Source organism: Colobus angolensis, unplaced genomic scaffold (assembly GCF_000951035.1).
Source record: "Colobus angolensis palliatus isolate OR3802 unplaced genomic scaffold, Cang.pa_1.0 Scaffold231, whole genome shotgun sequence".
NCBI lineage: Eukaryota > Metazoa > Chordata > Mammalia > Primates > Cercopithecidae > Colobus > Colobus angolensis.
In genome coordinates this window covers 699016-725373 of record NW_012115500.1, presented here as the reverse complement: position 1 = coordinate 725373, position 26358 = coordinate 699016, and the positions used below count along the sequence as shown (strand labels likewise).

The window sequence follows — 26358 nt, the reverse complement described above, 5'->3', positions numbered from 1 at the left end:
TGGGAGGCTGAGGCGGGAGGATCACTTGAGTCCAGGAGGTCGAGGCTGCAGTGAGCCTCCACAGTCTTGCCACTGCACTCCAGCCTGGGTAACAGAGTGAGACCTTGTCTCAAAAAAAGCTCACTTCTTTCATGGAAATTTTTATGATTCCAACAAAACAGTTGATCTCTTCTCTATTAACCTCTAGCTTAGTATCTAACACACCACACTATAATTATTTGCTCATATACTAGCTTCCTCCACCAGACTGTGTAAGACCCTTGAATGCAGGGATTATGTCTTCTACGCTTGATATTCCAACACTTGGCCCCGAGTTTAATGAACATGGGAGGTTTATTTGTTTAGAAGCTCTACTGGAGACTTCGGGCAGCTCTAGAGGGAAGAGGGTAGTGAATGGTGAGAGCTCTCTGCTTCTCTCTCCAAATGCTCATCTCTAGTCATTCCTCTGCATGCTGCCCGCTCTCCAGCCCATCTGGATTTTTCTGTCATCAATGTGCCCATTCATCAGGATTCTGTCTCTTTGCACTCTACCTAAAATGCTAATTGTTCCAGATTCAGCTCAAGCACCAAGTGCTCTAGGAAGTCTTTCCTAACCACCCCCACTGGGGTAGATGGTCTTTCTCTGCGCTTTCAAATGCACTGTGATGTAGCTAAATCCGTGGCAGTGTGTCTCACCCACTGGAATTTATTCATGCCAGGAACTGTGCTTTTTACTTGCCAGGGATTATCTGCATAATCCCTGGCAAGTATTAGGGGGTTTATTAAATGCTAGCTGAAGAAATAAATGACGATTTGCTATTCCATAGTTCAAAGATGTTTGTGTTCTGTTACAAGGTGGACTCTTGTATGGATCTTCTAAAAAAGAAAGCCTTAGAATAGATTTAAGTTCTTCAGGTACATTTCAGAAAAAGCGTAAGCCTCTGAGTTTCCTCCATGAATAAAAAAACTTTCTAAAGTAAAAGAAATGTTCATTCATTCAGTAGTTAGGATGATGTGTGGTTCAGAAAAGTCATTTAAATAGAACTGTTACTGAAAATCATGAAAACATAATATTCTTTTCCCTTAGATTGCTAATGTAATTAGGATCACACAAAGAAACTGCATTGCAAGCAACAAGATATCATTATGAGGAAATAAGAAGAAAGGCAAGAACAGTGGAAGTCAAGGAATACATAATACTGCAACGTGATAAGCAGCAAATGTAAAGAAAGACCTAATAGCAAAACAAAACTGTCCGGGGAAAAGAGAGGGAAGAGCTTGTTGGGATGGAATTATATTGGTTGAATGAAAATTATAGTATTATAAGACCATCAAGAAAACAATAGAAAACATGTGGCTAGAGTCTAAAAAGAATAGAATCTCAGTTTTTCATTCCTAGGAGATTGCTATCAGTGCTTCCAAAAATCATGTGTGCCTGGCTTGCTCTAACCAGGACCAGGTGTGAGGGATGCTCTCTGGGGCTCCTAGCTGTTTTAGCCATCATACTCTGTGACTGAAGATGCCTGGTCAGCGGGGTCATGTAACTTGGCATGTTTACATTATTCAATTATCTCAGCCTCCCTCTTTCTACCCAATCCCCTCTCACTTCTTCCAGGACAGTACATGATTTTCATGATCAAAATAGAAGGTAGAGAGAGGAAAATTTGTGTCTAAGCTAAGTTTGAGAAAGCATCTCTGAGTATTTAGTATTGTCCTCCTTGACCCCTGCAGCATTTTCTTATTTCTCTGGTCATCATTGGAATGCCTGGAACTGCCTCTGTCTTTATGATGCAATGAACTTAACCTGGGCACCCACTATCCATCTGCTGGACACAGAGCTGGATGGCGGGGACACAAAGTTGAGCAAGACATAGATCTTGCTCTCTTCAACTTAATGTTGAGTGGGTCTTCAGGAGTTGTGCCTGGCTGGATGGCTGGTGCTGTGCTAAGCACTTTACCTGCATTCTGTCAACTTAAAACTCTAAGAATTTTCCACTTTTGACATCTGGGTCAAGTAAAGGTCAGAAGGTTGAGCTACCTGTTTAAGGTCACAGAACTAGTAAGAACAAGGTTACTGCAGATGCCAAGGTCCACATTTTTACCATTCCACTCACGGTGCTGCATCACAGAGTGAGTCCCAGGCAGGCAATCTTGTAAACATTAAGGAGAATGTTTAGGCTGTCTATGGGTCTGACCTCCTACTGTGCCTTGTATGCTCTGACAGTCTCACGCAAATGAATCCAAAGCCACGTTAGTCATTTATTCATCTCTGTCCTTGTCTTTCCAGAGGGGATCCCATGCTTGGAATACATCTGCCTTTCAACCTGGCCATCTGCATTCTCTCCTACGGTCCCTTCTGGGAATCAGTCCATGGCTAATATGGGTTACCCACCTCCAATAATTGTAATGTTTTACCTTTTATCACAAATTTTAGGGGCTGTCTGCTTCCTTTACCTCATTTTGTAGGATATATACATCAGTCTCATTGGAGTCTGTTAGTTTTGCTTTACAAGGTATATTTTCCAGCAATATATATATATATATATAATATATTCCCAAGGTATATCATGAGCAAAAAGCTACCCATTTAGCCTTTGAGAAGAGGAGAGAGTAGGCCATTATCTAGTTATTTGCAGGGAGCAAGGAAGCTCAGAGTTCAATAATTTTAGACACCAGGAAAAATATGTGGGTGCTGAAAATTGAGGAAAATGTCTCAAAGTAGCTATCAAACTATGAATTCCAAAGGTCTTTCAATTCTTCAATTTTTTTCATAAGACTTGCATTTCATATACTAAGGGCTTTAACTACAGGATAATGGGGTGGTGGGGAGACCAGGTGAGTAGGGGAGTTCTTATTGGCAGGTAGAAGAGTGAAATCTGGTTTCATGCTTAGTTCTCACATAGGCTAGCCCAAATCTTCTGGGTCTTAATCTCTAAACACAGCTGGGAGCAAGTCCAGAGCAACTCAGAGTCTAGACAAGGGCCCTAAAGCTTCTTCTATAAAGGGCCAAGTGTAAATATGTTATGCTTTGTGGGTTGTACGGTCTCTGCTGAAACTACTCAAGTCAGCCACTGTAGCATGCGAGCAGCCATAGGACAATAAATAAATGAATGAGTGTAACTACATTTCAATAAAACTTTATTTATAAAAACAAGCCCCTTGGGTTAGATTTTGATCCCCTGGCTATAGTTTGCTGACCCCTGGTTTAGATAAGAAGAGCTAAGAGAAAATGCCCTGAAGCCAGGAATAAATGAAAGTCCATGAACTGGCCTGGAGAAGAAGCAGAAGACCTTGGTGGCCTCTTACATGCTTACAAAAAAAGTTTGGTATGACTCGTGTATTTCCTACTAGAAAGAATGTCTGGGCAAATCATTCTAGAGTTCAATTAGGAACTTTAAGATACATTTAATGATTAAAATGATAATAATATTAGACAGCACTTTATAGTATAATTCTATGATAAGGGTACTATTGCCATCTCCATTTTGCAGATAAAGAAACTGAGGCACAGAGGGGTTAAGTAACTTGGCTGATATTAAACATCCAGTAATTGTGGAATTAGCATGTGAACCAGTTTGGCTCCAGCTTTGAGCTCTTAATCATAAGGTTCCTCTATTGTCTTAACATTAAGATCTTAATACTTTAACATGAAATAACAACAATGAAAAGACACTTTGATATGATATGGTTCTTTTTACTCACATGTGCCTGGCACATAGTAAGTGTTCAATAAACTTTTGCTAAGTGAATGTCCTGTTTTTACTATGTCTCTCCTTCCTTAAGAGAGGTCTGAAGTTTCATGCAAGAAGTAGTTAAGAAGTTCCACTAATTTTTCAAAAGATTACCTTAGAAGGGAAAGGGAGTGCCGAAGTGACTGATTCATCCATTCTTTCAGTGAATATTCATTAAGCACCTATGACGAGCCTTTTGGAGGACCAGCAAAAGCCTGAGGAGTAAGTCACATACCTGCTTCTTTTCTTCATGAGGGTAAATTGCATCCCTGGGACTAACACAGCAGCAAAGAGCAAAAGACCGCTAAGGTTTGTCTCCCTTGATGCTGTTGGTTATGAAGAGACTAGGAGTCCAATAAACCTATCGCACAAAACTGACATGTCCCAGCACTACCACTAGAGGGTGTAAAAGATTCATCACAAACCTAAACTGGTACATCCTCTTGAAACAAGTCTGCTCATACAATTTTCTGAGCATGAAGAAATAACTAAAGCAAAGTGAAACTCTGGGTAGACGACATCTATATATACACATGAACACATGTGCACTTATAAGGAAATGTAGGTGCATTTGTTGTGCTGCCATGAGTTCTAAAATCTTACAAAAGTCTTATTCCAATCCTCTAAATTTGGGTAAAAATATTGCATATGAATATGCAGCGATAAGAACGATGAGAAAACAGAAGCAGCAGTGACTGCTGCCACCACCAAACAGATGGACGGACCCAGCCAGCAGCCAAACCATGTGCAGGGCGGAGAGGGCTCAGCCAACTGTGAACTGAAGAGGCAGTTTGATTGACTGTCAAGACAGCAGTACTTCCCAAGCTTGGCTGCTCTTTGGAATCACCTAGGGAGCTTTAAAAAATGCTTGGGTCCTGCCTCCAGATATTCTGTTTTAATTGTTCCAGGGCATGGTCCAAAGATTTTATAAAACTTTTCAGGTGATGCTAATGTGTGGCCAAGGTTAAAAGCCACTGGAGTAGAGACAGGATTGGGGTGGCGGTGGCGTGTGGTGGTGGAGTGCGTTGGAGGTGGAACAATCCCTGCTGTCATGCAAAGAAGTGATCATGATTCATGCCGGCTTGCAAAATCTTCTAAGTCGCACATGTCAGACCCATAGGCATGGCGTCAGAGTGCCTTGGTGTCAGACTTCTAATCAGAACCCAAATGCCTCCCCTTCCTTGAGTGAGGTCTGAAGTTTCATGCAAGAAGTAGTTAAGAAGTTCCATTAATTTTTCAAAGGATTACCTTGGAAGGGAAAGGAAGTGCTAAAGTGACTGATTCATTCATTCTTTCAATGAATATTCATTGAGTATCTATGACGTTGTGCTGAGTATTGCGTTAGGCTCCTAACTGTTAACTGCTGGGAGCTGGCAGAGTTAAAGAAGCCTCCTACGTGATGACAATGATCATTCGGTCCCCAGTCTCTTCCTCTCTACAATCATGCTGCAAGACAATGGTTGCTGCAACTGTGAGCTCTGATAGGATTTGAGAGTTTCATTTGTCCAGAGCTTGGAGCTCTCTAGATAAGCTCCATGTGACTGCCTCCCCCAGTGATGCCTGATGAGTGGGATTCGAGAATTTGTCCATTCATTCACTCATCAAACATTTATTGAGTGCCTACTATATGCCAGCTTCTGTGCTAGACGCCAGGGATACAGCGATGAAGAAACAAATCCTATTGCTGGGGCACTTCCAGTCTAGTAGGGCAGACAGACAAGTAGGCAGACAGTTACAATTCACTTTGTGATGTGCAAGGTGCTGGGAAGCCCAGGGTGATATGGGAATGCAGAAGAGGGGTGTTTAACCCAGACTGGTAGAGGTGATCAGAAATGATTTCTGGAGGAGATGGCAGTCCTTTACCTACTCCGCACCCTCATCTCTGGGGATATTATTAAGTTTCTGCAGGTTGCCGAATGGCCCCCTTGTGATTGCAGATCTTATGTTTATGGGGGGGATGTGGGTTTCTCTCCTTTAACCCCTCACTTTATGGTGGTTATTTGGGTTAACTTACACTACTGACATGCATTTCACATCCCTCTGTTATGGTTTGAATGTCTCCTCCAAAATTCATGTTGAAATTTTATGCTCAAAGTGGCAGTATTGAGGGGTGGAACTTATAAGAGGTGATTGGATTGTGAGGGTTCTGTCTGTATGAATGAATTATGGATTAATGGATTAATGAGCTATCATGAGAGGGGAACTGGTGGCTTTATAAGAAGTGGAAGAGAGACCTAAGCTAGCACTTAGCATGCTCAGTCCCCTTGCTATGTGATGCCCTGTGCTGCCTCAGGATGCCACAGAGAGTCCCCACAAACAAGAAGGCCCTCACCAGGTGCACCTCCCCCCTTAAGATCTCCCAACCTCCATAACTGTAAGAAATAAATTCATTTTCCTTATACTACTCAGTTTCAGATACTGTTACAAACATCAGAAAACAGACTGAAATACTCCCTCTTCCAGTTTGGAAAATTCTATCTTCTGATTTCTGACTCTCCATGAGAAATACAGCATCTATCTGTCTTAAAAGCACGGACCCCAGGGCTCATCCTTCAGGTGACCCAGAGCCTTTTGATCACAGAATTTCCCCTGAGGCAGTCCTCACTCGAAATTGATCATGGAACAAATCCAGCAGACAACTAGGGTTGCGGGGCTTGGTAATTTGGGTCACTATTGAAGGCGTATGTGTTAGTTATTTAGAATACTTTTTAATGCTGTTTTCCTATTAATACATAAACATAGTTCAACAATATAGATTTGTATTTGTGTTTACAGTATTCAAACTCTGACAGTTTTATAACCTGCAAAGCAAGTTATAAAATTATATACCTAAGATTCCTCCACTCTTCTTTCATCTTAGATTGGGTTACTAGACAAGACTAAGGAACCCCAGGAGTCCCTGCATGCACTGATTTGTCTCATTTTCTTGGTTTTAACTCTTAATAGAGAAAAGTAAATTAGTTCCACATGTGTACAGTCTGCCTGATGTGCTCACTGTAGGGGCAAGCAGATATTCCATTTGGCTCACTTAGGACATTCAGACATTCTCTGGCCACACTGTTTCCACCACTGAAAGTAGACTTGTTCTCCTAATGCTTGCCATTATTGTCCTTTATATGCAGGATCTAGTAGGCTCTCCTGCAGAGCTTTTTTTTTTTTTTAATGTTTGTAGGCCGGGCGCGGTGGCTCAAGCCTGTAATCCCAGCACTTTGGGAGGCCGAGACGGGCGAATCACAATGTCAGGAGATTGAGACCATCCTGGCTAACACGGTGAAACCCCGTCTCTACTAAAAAAAATTCAAAAAACTAGCTGGGCGTGGTGGCGGGCGCCTGTAGTCCCAGCTACTCGGGAGGCTCAGGCAGGAGAATGGCGTAAACCTGGAGGCGGAGCTTGCAGTGAGCTGAGATCCGGCCACTGCACTCCAGCCTGGGCCACAGAGCGAGACTCCGCCTCAAAAAAAAAAAAAACCAAAAAATAAATGTTTGTAGAGATGGGTCTCACTATGTTTCCCAGGTTGGTTTCAAACTCCTGGGCTCAAGCCATCCTCCCAGCTCAGCCTCCCAAAGTACTGAAATTTTATAGGCCTGAGCCACTGCACCTGACCCCTCCTGCAGATTTTGTTGGATTTTCTTTTAAGAGTGTAAGAGTAGTAAAACCCAAGCAAGAACTTCCAGATCCGAGGAAGTCTTTCCTGCCAGGAATTTGTAAGCATTGATATGGCGACTAAATTTAGGGATTTTGTTTTCTTAGGAGTGTAAAATCTTGCATAAATTTTAAAGTGTGAAATGAATAAGTAAATAAATAAATTGACTATACATGTTGACTACTTTAAAATATTTTTAGCATGGAATAGGAGATTCTATATTTTTAGCAAATAATAGAAAACTCAGTTTAAATTATAGTCAGATAAAAAGTTTAATATCTCACATGCTACAAAGTAAGTGCATCTTCAGTGAAAACACTACTTTAACATAGCCTCAGAGCAAATGTAGCCACAAGTAATTACCTTCAAAACAAAAACAAGCAAAAAGAACATTCCAGGGAGTATATTAGCTGATTTTAAAGATATGTGCTAAATCATCCATAAAATGTTCTTTTAGCAGCATCCTTTACTGTAACATGTCATAGATTGACTGTCAAGAATGTCTTAATAGTGACTTGCAAGCAAAGACTCATCACCTCAGCTAAAATAGCAGAGATGCCATCAGCAAAATTAAGAACTGGTGATGATTAAACACCCTGTAGATTTAACAAAACCCACAATGGCAAACATGTGCCTCTTCTTTACTTGCGGAGTATTCTTGCCTGAAATATGAAGTGAGATATAAGAAGGATTCACAGCTGAGACTGCATTTTAGGGATGGTGAAGATAATGGTCCCATATATGCCTTTCAGAACAGGAAGAACACAGGGGCAAGAAAACTGAAAAACTTTATCACCCAACCCAGGGTAACAGTGAGGCCTGATTTGCATACCCACTTCAGGAATTCTGAAATGTCATTAGTGGTTCTTCAGTTCACTGATCAGATCTGAGCTATTTTAGAAGAGTTGATGAGCCTTTGCTAGTTACAAAGAAATTCTTGACACTTCATCTGTGTTCATATTAGAGTGAAAGATTCTGGTAATTTAAGAAAGTGTTCTATTTACCATCTGGCTTCAAACCCTTTTCCTTCTACTGAATTTTTCTCCGAAGTCACGGATGACCTCCTTGTTGCCACTTTCAAAGGACCTTCTCATTTTTTATCTTCTTTGACCTCTTAGCGGCATTTAACAGTGTTAACATCTGCCTCCTGCTTGAAACACTTTCTTCCTCTGGCTCCTCTTCTGTCACACTCTCCTGGTTTTCCATCTGTCTGGCTGCTTTGAATCTGTCTCCTTCAGAGCATTCTTACTTTTGCAGCTCCTGTTTGTGAACCTTAGACTTCTGTGTTGACCATCTTCTCCTTTTACTCCCTGGGGTGAGACTTCTGCAAACCATTTATCTCTGTGCTGACAGCTACCAAATTGGTCCATATTCCGGATTGCTCTCCTGGATGTCAGATTCAGAGATCCACGTACCTGTTGGGCCCTGCTGTGACTGCTTGAACTCAACACTCGCAATAATGCACCATCTCCCCTCAAGCCAGCCTGTCTCACCATCCTCCAGATGTGCCATCCTTGATTCCTTCTGTTCTTTCCCTCCATCCTCTCCAATCAGTAAATATTCAAATCCTATCTGAAATCCATCCTTCACTCTTCTCCATCATGACTGCCCAGCTCAGGCCCCAGCAGATCCAGGTATTGTAATAATAGTTCTGTCTTTCCAATACATTCCTTACATTGCAATCAGAGTCATCTTTCCAAGTTTTCAAATGAAACACTCTATTAGTCTGTTCTTGCACTGCTATAAAGAAATACCTGAGACTGAAAAATTTATAAATAAAAGACGTTTCTTTGGCTCATGGTTCTGCAGGCTCTGCAGGAAGCATGACTGGGGAGGCCTCAGGAAACCTACAACCATGGTGGAAGGCAAAAGGGAAGCAGGCTTCTTACGTGGCCGGAGCAGCAGGAAGAGAGAGAGAAGTGGGAGGGAGGTGCTACCCACTTTTAAACCACCAATCTCATGAAAACTCACTTGCTATTATGAGAAGAGCAAGGGGGAAATCCGCCCCCATGATCCAATCACCTCCCACCAGGCTCCTCCTCCGACACTGGGGATTACAGTTCCACACGAGATTTGGGCAAGGACACAGATCTAAACGATATAATGCACTGATCTGATAAATTCATTTCTGTACTTAGAATCCTCCACGTTCCTGTTCATTCTTAGGGTTCCTGCACCTCCCTTCAGCCATACTCTCCTCATCCTTGTTCTCCACCTTCAACTGTCACTCATACTTTCTTTCTTTTTTTTATTTTTTTATTTTTTGAGACAGAGTCTCGCTCTGTCGCCCAGGCTGGAGTGCAGTGGCCGGATCTCGGCTCACTGCAAGCTCTGCCTCCCGGGTTCACGCCATTCTCCTGCCTCAGCCTCCTGAGTAGCTGGGACTACAGGCGCCCGCCACCTCGCCCGGCTAGTTTTTTTTTTTCATATTCTTCTAGTAGGGACGGGGTTTCACCGTGTTAGCCAGGATGGTTTAGATCTCCTGACCTCGTGATCCGCCCGTCTCGGCCTCCCAAAGTGCTGGGATTACAGGCTTGAGCCACCGCGCCCGGCCTATCACTCATACTTTCTAATGCCACCTTCACTTCTGCTTCTTTGCAATTGCAGTGTTCTCTGCCCATCCTCTACCACCCTCCTTAGTAACCCGGCTAGTTCCTACATATCTACCAGATTTCTTCTTTTCCTTCTTTTAGAGTCTTCCCAAATGCTACCTTCCCCAAAAGTGCCCATATAGGTTGGCCTAAACCGTCCTGGAGTTCTGTCATTGTAGTAATATGCTGCTCTGCGTTGTAATCGATTCTACTTTTCTGGTAGCTCCTCACAACTCTCAGCAGGGATCCATCTTTCTTGTTAACGTTTATCTCTGTGCCTGGTGCACAGTTGAAACTCAAGAGCTATTTTTCAGATGCATGCACTGAACCCCTGGGAAGAGCTTTAAGAGTCTATAATCAGGCCTCGATGAGGGTCAGGGAGGGAGAGGGAAGAGCTAACTTCTTCCTTTCATTGTCCTGTTGCTTCTTCAGAGGGTGCCTGGGAAGGCAACAAGCTCACCCTGAGGAGAAAAGAGGTGAGATTTACTTGGAACATTGACTCATGGTTGTTCTTCATGGGTGAAAAAATTGCTCTTCCAGGCCAGGCACAGTGACTCATGCCTGTAATCCTAGCACTTTGGGAAGCTGAAGTGGGCGGGTCACCTGAGGTCGAGAGTTCGAGACCAGCCTGACTAACATGGAGAAACCCTGTCTCTACTAAAAATACAAAATTAGCTGGGCGTGGTGGCGCATGTCTGCAATCCCAGCTACTCGAGAGCAGGAGAATTGCTTGAACCTGGGAGGTGGAGGTTGTGGTGAGCCAAGATCGTGCCATTGCACTCCAGCCTGGGCAACAAGAGCGAAACTCTGTCTCAAAAAAAAAAAAAAAATTGCTCTTCCAGCTCTGAGTAATTTCTCAGCCCAGGTGGTGGGAAGGTAACTTCAAAGGGAAAATGGCAAGTGCTTCCAGGTGAAGGAGATGCAAGCAGGTGAGGCTGTATATGTTTTGGAAGATAGGAGTATCCTTCAGAAGGGGCAACAAAGTGCTCCTCTCATGTGACTCATCGTGGGAGTGGGTGGGGCTCAGAAAGGAAAAGGCTGACCCAGAGCAGAGGATGGGCAGTGGAGGCAGCATGCTGGAAGGCATAAGGAGTCCAGACAACTCAAGGGTAATAATATTAGCATCTACATAGTGCTGACCATGTATACTGTTCTAAGTGCTTTACAAATGTTTATTCATTTATTAATCCTTACTACAACCCTATGAAGTCAATACCATTACCATCCCCAGTTTGCCAATGAGGAAACAGAGGCTTGAAGAGGGAGTGTGAGTTGCTCAAGGGTGTAGAGAGGCTGTCCTGTTTCTTGGACTACTTCTCCCTAGCAGCTTCAGGGGGGGGTGGGAGGAGGGGATAGAATTAGCCAATGGTACCAGTATAAAGTCGGGCTTCAGTTTCAACTAAAGACTTCTTTGAGTTTTCACCCTGGACCTTATTCATGTATTTATTTGATTCTCTAAAAGGCTAGTCTGGCCTGGGAAAGAAAAGGATGCATAAAGTGAAACATAGCAGGCATGACCATTATTGCGTGGAGATAGTAAGAGATGGTAAGAGCAAGACACAATCGATAGTTTCTTGGTCATTTCTCTTCAAAATAATGAGTAATCTGCATCAGTGGTTTTGTTGATATTCACAAAAAGAACAGGTTGCACGGTATTTTGATTCAGTTCTTGACAACTGACAGAAAACATGGTTGTATAAAACAAACTGACAGGAAAACAACTGTCACTGAGGATATTATTAAGAGTGGCCTTAAAAGTGTGGTCTAAGGACCAGAGCAGCTTCACCAACCGTTGGGTACCAATCCGTGAAGAGATTAGTGCTTAGAAACTTTTAATAGCAATTTGACAGGGTAATTTTACATCTGTTGAAATAGTTTTAAAAATTGAAAAAAAAGAGTAACCTTGATTCTAGATGTAGTAATTCTATGAAAACAATACTGGTAAGAAGCAGGTAAGCTTTGCACTGCACTGTTTTAACAAAGCTCTTTCCTCCAAATGGTGAATCCTTTACACAGTACTTATATGTTGCGTATCTGATAAATTACCTGCCAGTTCAGTACATAAATACAATTTCTGTTATATTTCAAAAAGTTATTATTCTGGCGCTCTTCCATAAATATGCAGGTGTATATGACTTTCAAATATTTGTAATTTTAGTATCATTCATTTTTTTTTTTTTTTCCTTTAGAGACAGGTTTTTACCGTGTTGCCCAGACTGGTCTTGAATTCCTGAGCTAAAGTGATCTCCCCAACTCAGCCTCCCAAACTGCTGGGTTTACAGGTATGAGTCACCATGCCTGGCCTGTTATTTAAAATTTAAAAAGATATATTAATTTTTGTGTAAAATTTTGCCCAAGATTCATATATTTATATGTAATGACTACAAAGCCAAGTACTAGCATGAAAAGGAATAGTCCGTTACCTTCAGATAGTCCCAGTTAGCCAGATGCTTGACATTGTGCAGGAACATATCTAGGTAATTTATGGGCTATAGTTTTAAGACAGTGATAGAAAAACGGGTGATCTACTATGAAATAGGTATAAGTGAGTGTGTAGAATCCTCTAGAGTCTATCCATTTGTTTGTTTACTTTCCTGCTAATTTTATCTTTCCATTTAGGGACTAATTTCTATGAGTGGATAAAAAGAAACTTAACATTGTTTGAACTGAATCACAAAAATATGGGGCTTTTGTTAAAAATAAGTACAATCTTTACTCCTACAGGTGAGTTTCAAAACACATTTCCAGCAAATTTTTGCATTTCCCTGAAATAATATTTTGAGAAAAATCTATGATAATTCTGGAAGAAATATACAAAACTAAATTTTCTCCTGAGTAAAAGACATAGTTTGGAAATAGTCTAAGAATAGTCATTCTTTACTATGTACCATAAACAGTGATATTTATTTGTTTTTTAAAAAGTGTCAGAGTGCATTTGGATAATAGAATTCGGACAAGTTCAAAGAGTGTCCTGAATCATCTCTAAAAAATGGCAGATGTTTAATAAATATTGATAACTGAAAATAAGAACTCTTACTTTGCTCTTTGTGAAGATAGTAATATTATTTTCCATATTGTCATCCTTGCAGTGGAATACATATTTTTTGTTACATATTTTAATTTGGCTGTTAGGAAAAACTACTATTGCAAGAGTTACTGAAATACAAAAGGCATATTTAAATATTCATATTAAATATTCTAACAATTAAAAAATAACAAGAAAAATGCCCAAAGTTACTATTTTAGAGATGAATAATAGATGTTTCACACTTGCAATCAGTCATATACATATACATACAGCTTCAGGGGAGCTGCAAGAGGTGGGCTGGTTCTGGCAAAAAACCCGCTGGCAACTGATGTTGAACTTACTAACATAATTAAACTCCTTAGGAAAAGAACCCTTCTGCATAAGATTTAGGACTTATACCTGCAAACTTCTTTTTAGAACTGCTAATTGTATTGGTTGGTTTTTAAATTAAGTATCTTTAGAAATTAAGTACACCATGAATAAAAAATTTTCAATTAGGTTATTAAGCTATTGGTATAAACCTACGCTATTAGGTTTTTACAGAATCTGTTAATTTAATTGTATTTTCTTTATTTTATTTTTATTTTTATTTTTCAGACAGAGTCTTGTTCTGTCTTCTAGGGTGAAGTGCAGTGGCACAATCTCAGCTCACTGCAGCCTCCGCCTCCTGGGTTCAAGGGACATAATCTGTTAATCTGAAACGGAATTTAGAAGTGATGAAAGACCACTAAGCAGAATCAGGATATGGAGGAGAAAAACATCTCCCTCAGGTATCGCAATGCAGCAAGCAGAAAACATCAAGAATCTACAACAAGATAGACATGTAAATAGTAAAGTTCCATTAAAAATAAGAACCAAGAAAGAATTCTGAAAAGCAAAGGAATTCTGCAAAGGACTTCACAAAAATCAGTCAAGTTTCAAGAAGAATAACAAAGTAAATCTTAAGCCATTGCTAAAGTGCTTAGCTAGCAGAATAAACCTATTTCATTTTCTCTCTTGCAGCTCACAATCCTTTTTATAGGTTGTAAAGCAAAAGCAGAAAGCTTCAGAAGGTCTTGGGAAATGACATAAACTGGGTTAAGTATGACTTTTAGGAAGCCTAATCTGCTCTCACTAGATAAGATTTTCCATACTTGTTGCAAGTCAGATTAATTCATGGACTGAATTGCCCCACCTTAACTTTAGGGTCTTTTATGGATATACTCAACATGTGAAAAATTTCAAGGTGACTTCTAGACCAGTAATATTCTATAGAATTTTCTGTGACAAGGGAAATGTTTTGTTTCTTTGTTTAATGAAGTAGCCACTGACCACCTGTGGCTATTGACCAGTTGAAATATGAATGGTGCGACTGATCAACTGAATTTTAAAATGTATTTCATTTTAATTAATTCAAATTTAAATAGCCTCAGTAACCTCAAGTAGCCAGTGGCTATCATATTGGACAGTGCAGTTCTAAATCCTCTCTATCCCTTTAACTGAAGGTTTCAGACAACATTTCACTACATATTCTCGGTTATCTGGGCTTATACATCACCCAAGGCTTCTAGGTTCACCAGAGATAGGGTGACTGTATAATTGGTTGTCCAAACTGGGATACTTTGAGAAAGATGGGAGCATTATTAACACTAATGATGAGACTAGAGGCATAATTTGGGACTGTCCTGGCCAAACAGGAAGGTGTAATCTCTTCACCCATAGGGTTTGTGACTTGAGGGTTCCATTGAGAAGTAATTGGACTTCACTTTTTTTTATAGTCTGCTGCTGCAGATAGTGTTTAAACATGTTCTGGAGTTTCATCACACCATGATTTTCTTTGCACCCACAAACATTTATGAAAATCTTTAGAACTCATTTCTGCTTTCCTAGTGACTCTCAACTATAGAGTAAATAAATGTCTAACATGATGCCAAATGACCAACTAAAAACAGAAATAAGTAATCAGTCATACTAATATTCAAGATTAGACCAAACATGTGAATAGCTAAATTGGTTTGGATATTTTATTTTATTTTATTTTATTTTTTGTAGACAGAATCTTGTTCTGTTGCCCAGACTGGAGTGCACTGGCATGATTTCAGTTCACTGCAACCTCCACCTCCTGGGTTCAAGCAATTCTCCTGCCTCAGCCTCCCAAGTATCTGGGATTACAGGTGCCTGCCATCACACCCAGCTAATTTTTGTATTTTTAGTAGAGATGGGGTTTCGCCATGTTGGCCAGTCTTATCTCGAACTTCTAACCTCAAGTGATCTGCCCCCCTCAGCCTCCTATAGTGCTGGGATTACAGGCATGAGGCACCGCACCTGGCCTGGTTTGGATATTTTGAACTTTCTTCTAGTTTTTCACCAACAGGCAGAGGTATTTCTTTTTTTTGCAATATAGTTACTCAGCATTCCCTGACATATACAAATTCTCCCAAAAGGATTAAACTGGGCCAGCTGAGCATGCAGCGGTTAATCTAGTCCAGATCTTGATTGCGTGTGTGTGTGTGTGCACATGCACGCGGCTGTCTGTGTGTGTGTGTGGTGGGAAAGGTCACGGAAAATGTAAATTTAAGTTGCTGGGTATACTCTCTTAGTTCTCTGCCACCAGTAGAGGAAGCAAATTAAGATCAGCCTTTAACAATTACATTTCGGATAATAAGACTAAGTCACTGCAAAATACTTTAGGTTTCCCATTTTCAGAACTCAACCCATTTTGAAATAACCTACAAAGCCTTTTCTTTGATATACAATTCTGTACAGAATATAGATTGGAGCAAGTCATAAAAATAATTTAAAAATCCAATTGCATCAATAAACTATATGTCCTTAAAGCAGTAAATACACATGACAAGCCAAGACTCGTGTAATCTCTCAAACATGACCTGGCTTTTCAAATCCCACCCACGTTTTATAACTCTGTGTTGAACACAGTAGAGTTTTCTATTAAGAAACAAATATTTTACAATTCAATAGGCATATGGATGAATAGGAAAAGGGAAAGTGTTTATTCCAGGACATTCACCTGCAGAAAAATAATTTAGCAACATCGTAATTCAATTAATCATAAGTATGTCTCTGAATCACTTTGTTCAAGATTTCACCAACCTGATAGCTCGAATGACAGTTTTAAGTGGTGGGGTGAGGTCTTCCACTGATACATCACACTGGCATCCTTTTTCATCATATACATCATCAGTGCCAAGGGCTGTGTCAGCTGCAAGAGAATATTGCCAGTTAAATAACACCACCATCCGCAATTTGAAACGTGTTGCTGAATTTTTCTCACGTGGAAATGGCGGGATACTCACAGACTAAGCTGATAAACCAAGATATGTATAAGGTCAGCCAATTGTCTTGCCAATATTATTCTTTCTTGTTTTCCTACAGCCTCCCCAGTTTTAAATATGAATACTTTTCTGAACTGTTTTCTATGGGCAAGATGAAGCTATTGACACATTATCTTTCCAGTACTGGTGATGGATTTGTGTGGATCTACCTATGCTCTTTTGCCCAGTTCCTTGGAAACTGACAGCCAGTTTTTAAATGACAGCTGTCTGGAGTTACAGAAATAGTCTTTGGACTTGTAACTAACTGGCCTGTTTTATCAAGCTCACATCCCATGACACTGACCCCATTAGCCTTATGCCCTGAACAAGTAAGCTAAGTAGCCAGAGCCAAGAATGCTGACAACTTATTAGTTACTGGATACAGAAGGCCAGGAAAGAGCTTGCTTCAGATCATACAGCCAAAGCGGAGAGCAGATTTTCAGACTGGATAAAAAATCAGTTTTTCATAAACGAAGGAAATTTACTTTTGGGTTAATTGCAAGTGTTTGGGGAAGGGAGCAGGGTTATATTAAATGCCAAATTATTATGAATTTGTAAAACAAATAAAGAATATGCTCATTTCATTGCATTTCTGTTTACAGTAACAAAACATTGGAATGAAGTTAAAATTCCTCTGATGGGGGATAGGTTAAATGAATATTGGTGGGTTTATATAATGGAATATTAGACAACTTTAAAAAATGATGTTGAAGTCTAATGACTGGGAAAATGTCACAATATATTGTTAAAGAAAAAAAAACTCTATATATCTGAAATTAAGAATGATTTTATTGTTTTTGCTTGCCTGTACTTTCTTTTCTTTTTTTTTTTTTGAGACAGAGTCTTGCTCTGTCGCCCGGGCTGGAGTGCAGTGGCCGGATGTCAGCTCACTGCAAGCTCTGCATCCCGGGTTCACGCCATTCTCCTGCCTCAGCCTCCGGAGTAGCTGGGACTACAGGCGCCCGCCACCTCGCCCGGAGTTTTTTTTTTTTTGTATTTTTAGTAGAGACGGGGTTTCACCGTGTTAGCCAGGATGGTCTCGATCTCCTGACCTCGTGATCCGCCCGTCTCGGCCTCCCAAAGTGCTGGGATTACAGGCTTGAGCCACCGTGCCCGGCCTTGCCTGTACTTTCTAACATTTCTCCAGTAAACATGTATTATTGTGGTAATACAAAGTAAATAAAGTAATAAAAATGCTCTCATGAAAGAGGAGTTATGTGGCCTCCAAATACCATTTTTTTTTTTGAGACAAAGTGTTGTTTTGTCATCCAGGCTGGAGTGCAGTGGTATGATCTTGGCTCACTGTAACCTCCACCTATTGGGTTCGAACAATTCTCACGCCTCAGCCCCCCAAGTAACTGGGATTACAGGCCCACACCACCACACTCAGCCAATTTTTGTGTTTTTAGTAGAGACAGGGTTTCACCATGTTGACCAGGCTGGTCTCAAACTACTGGCCTCAAGTGATCCATCTGCCTTAGCCTCCCTAATTGCTGGGATTACAGGGGTGAGCCATCGTGCCTGGCCTACAAATACCATTTTTATATGGTCCAAGCCTCTCTAAATGTTGACATGCACTAGAGGATGAATACTACTTTGTGTTGCCTTTGCTCTGTGCAGTGTTCATTTGCTAAGTCAAGAAAGGGAAAGACTTTGCCATGGGCTGTCCTGGTTGGGCTCCAAATTTTGAAAGGCTATTGGAGGTTCATTCATTGAGGCAGTGCTTATATTTGTAATGCCGTTTGTGTGTCATTTACATCAATGAATATTTACAGTGTGTTTATGCAGTTTACTTTTGTGCTGTAATGCTGGTGGTGGTGGGGGAAGAGATGATGAGATACATGTAGACACATGGATCTTCACAGCTCTTCTTCAAGGTCCCTTTGGCTTCCTTGCCCTCAAGCCTAGTAGGGGAGAGATGAAACTACTACCTCACAATAATGATACTAATAGTGTTATTTTTCTAAATTTGTCTTCCTGTATTCATATGTTGAAACTTAATCACCAGTGTGATAGTATTAAGACGTGGGAACTTCAGGAGATGATTCATTTATGAGGGTGGAGCCCTCATGAATGGGATTAGTGACCTTATAGAAGGGCTGGAGTGAACTAGGTAGGCCCTCCTGCCCTCTGGTCTTCCTACCATGTGAGGACATAACGTTTGTCCCTTCTGGGAGACTCAGTAGCAAGGTGCCATCTTGAACGTCCAACCTCCAGAACTGTGAGAAATGAATTTCTAGTCTTTATAGGTTATCCAGTCTCAGGCATTTTGTTACAGCAGTGCAAATAGACTAAGACAAATAGCAATCACTCATTGAAATTTACACAAGGTACTTAGGTGCAGCTTCTGCATATATTAGTTTTCACACATAGAGCAACTTTACAAGTTGTTAGTGGTATTATGACCAATTTTCAGATGCAGAAATTAAGGCTTGGAGAGGGTACGTACCTCATCTGAGGCCATGACGGTGGCAAATGGAGCTAGTAAGTTGCAGAGGATGACATTAGAATTCAGTTCCCTGAGGCTCCAAAGCCCATGCCCTTTGCATTACATTACTCAGTGTCAGAATGAGTTTGGGGTTAAATTGTGACTACAACATGTCAGGAGAGACAGGGCAAAGAGCTCACTACACGTGTGTGTTACCTGATGTGCATAGCTTACTCCTGTCATTTACGTGTTTTCTCCAGAGAAGTTTGCCCCAGTTGGAATGAGAGTACATTGATTAACTCTGTGTTTGACAGTTGGTTCGGACTCAGTGATGACCTTCAGGGTAGCCCAGTTTGCTGGATTGACCACCCACACAACACAGTCTTTTTAGCTCATAAACATCATGACCATGGTTTGACGACATTCTTTCCAGGAATTGTTCGTGGTTTCTTCTGATTTTATTTAACCTGCTCTTAGTTGCTGTAGTAGGATGAATAGTCACCCCAAGATTTATGTCCACGTGGAACATCGGAATATGACCTTAGTTGGAATAAAGGTCTTGCAGATGTAATTAATGTAAGGTTCAAAATGAGATGACACTGGATTGGGGGGGCCCTAAATGCAGCAAAAATGTCTTTATGAAACAGAAAAGGCAAAGACACAGGGACACAGAGAAGATGGAAGCAGAGACTGCAGTGATGCATCTACAAGCCAAGGAACACCAGGGATTGTTGGCCACCACCAGTCATTAGGAGAGAGACAGGGGATGGTTTCTCCCACAGAGATTCCAGAAGGAAGCAACCATAATGATCCCATGATTTCATAGACTTCTGGACTCCTGTACTGTGAGATAATACGTTTCTGTGCTTTCAAGTCACCTATTTGTGGTAATTGGGGATGGCAGCCCAAGGAAATGAATACAGCTAGGGAAACTTTCCTTCATGGCTTCCAATTCTTTACTCCAGGACAATAATGATGATGATAGTAATACGCATTTTTTTTTTTTTAGAGAAATCTAATTATGTGCCAAGAACTTTAATTAATTGTATCAAAACCCCATGAAGTGTGTTTTACTATTACCTCTTGTTTTATAGATTATGAAAGTGAGGAACAGAAGGCTAAGGAACTTGCTGAAGGACACTTGGAGAATAAATGACAGAATGAGAACTTAAACCCCAGCAGTTGGGTTCTGGAGCTGTCTGACCCTGAACCTCAACTCTGACTGCTTCCAGATTTGCCCTTCTTGTATCTCTGTCTCTCTCTTTTTTTTTGAGATGGCGTCTTGCTCTGTCGCCCAGATTGGAGTGTAGTGGCACAATCTCGGCTCTGTACAACCTCTGCCTACCGGGTTCAAGCAATTCTCCTGCTTCCCGAGTAGCTGGGATTACAGGTGCCCACCATCATACCTGGCTTATTTTTAAATATTTAGTAGAAACGGGGTTTTACCATGTTGGCCAGTCTGGTCTCGAACTCCTGACCTCAGGTGATCTGCCGGCCTTGGCCTCCCAAAGTGCTGGGATTACAGGCATGAACCACCACACCCAGCTGCCCTTCTTGTATCTCTTATTGATATCTGGGTTCCCATCTCCCCCCGCATCACATTTTCTTTCACATGGCTGGTGCACTTGGCATGGCGTGGACCCCATAACATCCAGAGATTTGATTTTGAGCAATGTGGTCACCATGGCCATGTGCTGGGTCAGGCCACACCCAAAGGAGCCTTGGAAATATACAGACTCTGGAACTTCAAGGGGTGTGTTTAAGGGATGGGGAAAGGTCAGGTGGAATAGAGGACTCATATACAGACTGGGTGGCTGACAAAACTGAAGCCACCAGCCATCATTACGGAGCCCTGGGAGATGCCCAGATGTTAGCTCCCCAAAGGAAATATTGAATAACAAACTTTATCAAGAGTCCCAGTACATCTGAGCATGGTAGCTCATTCCTTTAATCCCAGCACTTTGGGGGGCTGGGGCAGGAGGATTGCTTAAGGCCAGGAGTTTGATACCAGCCTGGGCAACCCCGTCTCTACAGATAATAATATTAATAAAAATAAAAAAAGGTGGGCATGGTGGTGTGTGTGCCTGTAGTCATTCAAGCTACTCAGGAGGCTGAAGAGGGAGAATAGCTTCAGCCCAGGAGTTCAAGGGTGCAGTTAGCTATGATTGTACTACTACACTCCAGCCTGGGCAACAGAGTGAGACCCAGTCTTAAAAAAAAAAAAAAAAAAGATTGTCAGTACAGAATTCACAAGAGTGTTTTATGCTGTCCTTCAAAATAGAGGCATATGACTGCTTTCCCTCATCTGAATCTGAATGAGAGGTACTTCTATCTTAGTCTCTTCCCATATCTCAGAAAGCTGGGGAACACTGGGGTGGTTACAAGACAGATCCTGCAAGCCTATATTATAACTTCTGTATTTGAAAACACAATATAACCAGCCATAACATGATAATGCAGGTCCAAATAATGAAATAGCATAAAATACAGAGTCCTTTAATTTTGAAGTTAATGGAAAACTTTCTTTCAGCAGATGTGTACAGTCACAATAAGCACAAAAGTAAAGATAGTGAAACTACATTGTTCACACATAAATGAACCTGAGAACATCCCAAATGATTACAAGATATTACCTCCCAGCCTAATGTTGCACTCCCCATCAACATCCTGTACCCCAGTAAGAGACTCATCCTGTTTAGGAACAGGGCTGGACAGAGGATGAGAGTCAGTTATCAATTACATTATACTCAAATGCATCTGATTGTGCAGTTTTATACAGCACTTTATAATTTGATTGCTTAAGCTGTAAATTAAACACTCAATCCTGCCTTTTTTTGGGTAGGTGTAGTTAAAGCAAATGAATAGGAAATATATCTTTGCTGGCATGTGTCGAGGCAGGAGTGAATTAGGAAATATTTTTTTTCTTGCTTCAAAGCTACAAAGATGAGCAAGATGCCGTCTTTCTGCTTCATAAGTACACCAAGTCCTCACTTAATGTCTTTGGTAGGTTCTTGGAAATTGTGACTTTAAGTGAAATCATGTATAATGAAAATGATTTTACCACAGCTATGTGATCTAAACAAGAGTTAAAGTCCTATGGCATATTTCTGGTCACAAAGACATCGCCAATTTCTACACAAAGACACAAAACACAATATTAAACGCTGAAACAAATGTGAGCTACATATACATTTAAGAAATATTAATAAAAACAAGTAAGATAATTATTTACCTAATTTTTGGTGAATCAGTGAGTGACAGTGGTCATGGTGGGGGAGGTTAAATCAAAGAATAAATGATTGCCAAGCGAAAATTAGAAGGGGCACCTCCTACCACTATATAGTTAAAAAACAAGAGCAAATATTGGTGGGCTTGCTGGGTGCTTTCCTACTGCATCAGTTGTTGTGTATTTGTGTGAGTATTGTATGCTATTTATTTACTTATTTATTTATTTTATTTTTGAGACAGAGTCTTGCTCTTTAGCCCAGGCTGGAGTGAAGTGGTGCGATCTTGGCTCACTGCAACCTCTGTCCCCCCGGGTTCAAGCGATTCTCCTGCCTCAGCTTCCTGAGTAGCTGGGATTACGGGTGCCTGCCACCATGCCCAGCTAATTTTTTGTATTTTTAGTAGGGACGGGGTTTCGCCATGTTGGCCAGGCTGGTCTTGAACTCTGGACCTCATGTGATCCACCTGGCCTCCCAAAGTGTTAGGATTACAGGTACGAGCCACCGTGCCTGGCCTATTTAGTTATTTTTAACCAAACTCATTTTACTGCCAGATGTATGGTTATTTATTTATTATTATTATTTTTGAGACAGCGTCTCCCTCTGTTGCCTAGGCTGGAGTGCAGTGGTGTGATCATACGTAACTGCAACTTCAACCCCCTGGGCTCAAGTTATCCTCCCTCCTTAGCCTCCCTTTAGCTAGGACTACAGGCACATGTCACCATGTCTGGATAGTTTTTATTTTCATTTTTTAATTCTTTGCAGAGATGGAGAGGTCTTGTTATGTTGCCAAGGCTGGTCTTGAACTCCTGACCTCAAATGATCCTCTTGCTTTGACCTCCCAAAGTGTGGAATTCCAGGTGTGAGCCACTGAGTCTGGTCTGACAAATTTTGATTTTACAGTAATTTGTATTCATTCATTCATTCATTCATTTATTTTCCAACCCACTTATTCCAGTTCAGGGTCGAGGGTGGCTGGAGCCCATCCTGGCAGTGGAGGGCACAAGGCAGCTAACAGCCATGGACAGGATGCACCTCATAGCAGAGCATGCTCACACACACCCCCACACTCACTCAGATGAGGATGATTTAGACACGCCAATGAACTTCGGTGCACAGCTTTGGGATATGGGAGGAAACCAGAGAACCTGCAGAAAACCCATGCAGGCCTGAGGAGGATGTGCCAACTCCACACAGACAGTGGTCCAGCCAAGAATCATTTTTTTTTTTTTTCTTATCCATCTAACAAAACGATGTTGAAGGAAACAATTTTATTTGTGGACCTGCTGTATCTTGAGTTGTCAATTTTCTTTCCAGTGACATTAATAACACATTAAATGTCTTTCTTATTACTCCTAGGGGCTTAAACCCCTCTGAATGCTAGAGTGCTTAGGAGGGGCTACATTTCCAGCTGAGGTTGGCCCTCTGTTCTCCAACTACACGTTTGCCTCTCTGTCCTGGTGTTTTGGGAGATGTAGGTTATGGGACGTGAACTCATGTGGCCACCTAGTCAAAACCTACTCAGAAAAGGGCAAAATGCCAATGGAACAAGGTCCTCCCCAAAGTCCTGCTGTCTGTGAGGGATCCCCTTGGGATCCTCTCTGGCAGAATTAGCCCCATGAATGGTCCATGCTTGGCATTAGGGAGAAAAATAAATATAAAATGCAACTGTTTGTCTTCCCCAAGCCTTTCCTGTTTCCTATTAATTAGCAGTGTTCAGGATTTGCTTTCAAGTACTCTGTTCCTCAACATTTAAAAAGATCTAAGCTGGCTGGGAGCGGTGGCTCATGCCTGTAATCCCAGCACTTTGAGAGGCCGAGGCAGGTGGATCACCTGAGGTCAAGAGTTCAAGACCAGCCTGGCCAACATGATGAAACCCCATCTCTACTAAAAATACAACAACAAAAAAATTAGCTGAGCATGGTGGTAGGCACCTGTAATCCCAGCTATTTGGGAGGCTGAGGCAGGAGAATTGCTTAAACCTGAGAAGAGGAGGTTGCAGTGAGCCAAGGTCGCACCATTGCACTCCAGTGTGGGCAACAAGAGTGAAACTCCATCTCTAAATAAATAAATAAATAAATAAAAATAAAATAAAAAGATCTAAGCCAAATTTTGAATTTTGAAAAACTACTAATTGCTACTTTCCATACTGTCTGGAAAGGACCACTTGGACTTTAGATGATGAAGAGAGAGAATGGTAAAGAAGAACATTTTGGAAACTTCTGCTATGTCCAAAGACCATATTTCTATTTCCACTATGAAATTTTACCAGTAAGATGAAGGTATTTATGGAAGAAGGACAGGCAGTTTCTAGTTCTTTTTCTTAGTCACCTCCTTTCACAGATTAGATTCTTTCTGCATTTCTTTTTTAAAATAATTCTATTTTTCATTGATACATAGATGTACATATTTTTGGAGTACATGTGATAATTTATTACATTCATAAAACTTGTAAAGATCAAATCAGTATACATGGGCTATCTATCATCTTAAATATCTGTCTTTTCTTTATGCTAGAAATATTTGAATTATTCTTTTCTAGCTATTTCAAATATACAACAGATTGTTGTAACCTATAGTCACCCTACTGACCTATCAAACACTAGGACTTATTTCTTCTAGCAAACTGTAGCCATTAATTAACCCCTCTTCATTCCCATTCTTCCAATTCCCAACTTCTCTTCCCAGTCTCTTGTAACCACCAATCTAAGCTCTGCCTTCATGAGATCCACTTTTTTAGGTCCCACATACGAATGAGCACATATGATCTATTTCTTTCTGTGCCTGGCTTATTTCACTTAACATAATGGCCTCCAGTCCTATCCATGTTGCTACTAATGACAGGATTTCATTCTTTTTAATGGATGAATAATATTTCATTGTGTATCTGTACCACATTTTCCTTATCTATTCATTCACTGACGGGCACTTAGGTTAAGTCCAAATTTCAGATATTGTGAATAACTGCAATAAACATGGGAGTACAGATATCTCTTCGATACATTGATTTCTTTTACTTTGGATATCTTTTTTGCATTTCTTGATGAAATGATTACAGTGGGTTTCAAATTTGGCTGCACATTAAAATCATTTGGGGAGTGTTAAAAAAATCCCAATACCCAGGATGCTCTCAAGACCAATAACATTAGAAACCAAAGGCTAGGACCCAGGCATTGGAGTTCCCAGCTCTCTGAAGGAATCCAACGTATAGCCAAGGGCAAAGACCACCAGTTGTAGGTAGAAAAATGACATCTCCTGGTTTCTCTCAGCCAGAGCTGAGCAGTGTGTTTGGCTAATCCGCCATCCTGTGTTCCTTGGTGCTGCTGATATATTTTGCAGAGCAGCAATTTGAGACAACATACATGCCTCACAAGACGGCAGTAAATGACTACGTCATAAAAAACAAAAAAGAAATTTAAAAATCCTTTGATAAATTGGTGATATAGGAACAAGGTTTTGTCCTATCACAACATTCCAGTCATCTTTTTTTTTTTTTTTGAGATGGAGTCTCGCTCTGTCACCCAGGCTGGAGTGCTGTGGCCAGATCTCAGCTCACTGCAAGCTCCGCCTCCCGGGTTCACGCCATTCTCCTGCCTCAGCCTCCCGAGTAGCTGGGACTACAGGCGCCCGCCATCTCGCCCGGCTAGTTTTTTGTAGTTTTTAGTAGAGACGGGGTTTCACCGTGTTAGCCAGGATGGTCTCGATCTCCTGACCTCGTGATCCGCCCGTCTCGGCCTCCCAAAGTGCTGGGATTACAGGCTTGAGCCACCGCGCCCGGCCTCCAGTCATCTTTAATTGAGCTTGAAGGCCTCAGCCTTCTGAATTCCAGTCATTGTCTTCTACCCGCAGCCATCAAAACACCCCCTCTTCTCAGGCTTTGGCCCTCTTTCTCTTTTAAAGAAATCACTACTGCTTTTACACACAAGTAGCTTACACAGTCACAGACAAAAATAAAACCCAATTGTCAAAAACACAGCAGAAACACTTGTTTTGTCTGTGGAGGAATAATAACATCCTCACATTTGGGGCAATAGGAGAAATTATAAAGGAGAGAGCTGGCAGCTTTGATAATGAAGACAGAACATGTTACTTCCCACAATAACTAAATCACGATGCCAAAAATTCTTGATTATGGAAGAATTCCAAAATATAAAAAAGGCTTAATATCTATAATGTATAAGGAACTTATTTGAATGAATCACAATCCAAAATATATATGTACAAATAAGTCAGTCAGGAAAGACTAGTAAAAAATGACTGAAACTTATTCAGCCTTACTAGAAATTTAAATATTGTAAATTAAAAGCATGAACTTATACCTATTTAATTTTCATAAGAATAATAACTAATAAAAAATTGAGATAAATTTAGCACACTTTGACATTGCTGGTGACAATATAAATTAGATTAAATTTTTATGGC

General features: G+C 40.9%; 1 protein-coding gene across 2 annotated transcripts in view; it reads right to left on the bottom strand.

Moving 5' to 3' along the window:
* KCNQ5 (potassium channel, voltage gated KQT-like subfamily Q, member 5) overlaps nt 1-26358 on the bottom strand; it is a 561810-nt gene that overhangs the window by 12275 nt on the left and 523177 nt on the right. Inside the window, exon 9 of one of the 2 annotated variants that reach the window (XM_011944426.1) lies at nt 16064-16172. The exons of the other annotated variant lie outside the window; for it this stretch is intronic. Within the exon in view, the coding sequence (XP_011799816.1) occupies nt 16064-16172 (109 nt within the window). The remainder of the gene's footprint in view (nt 1-16063; nt 16173-26358) is intronic. 2 annotated transcript variants of the gene reach the window in all.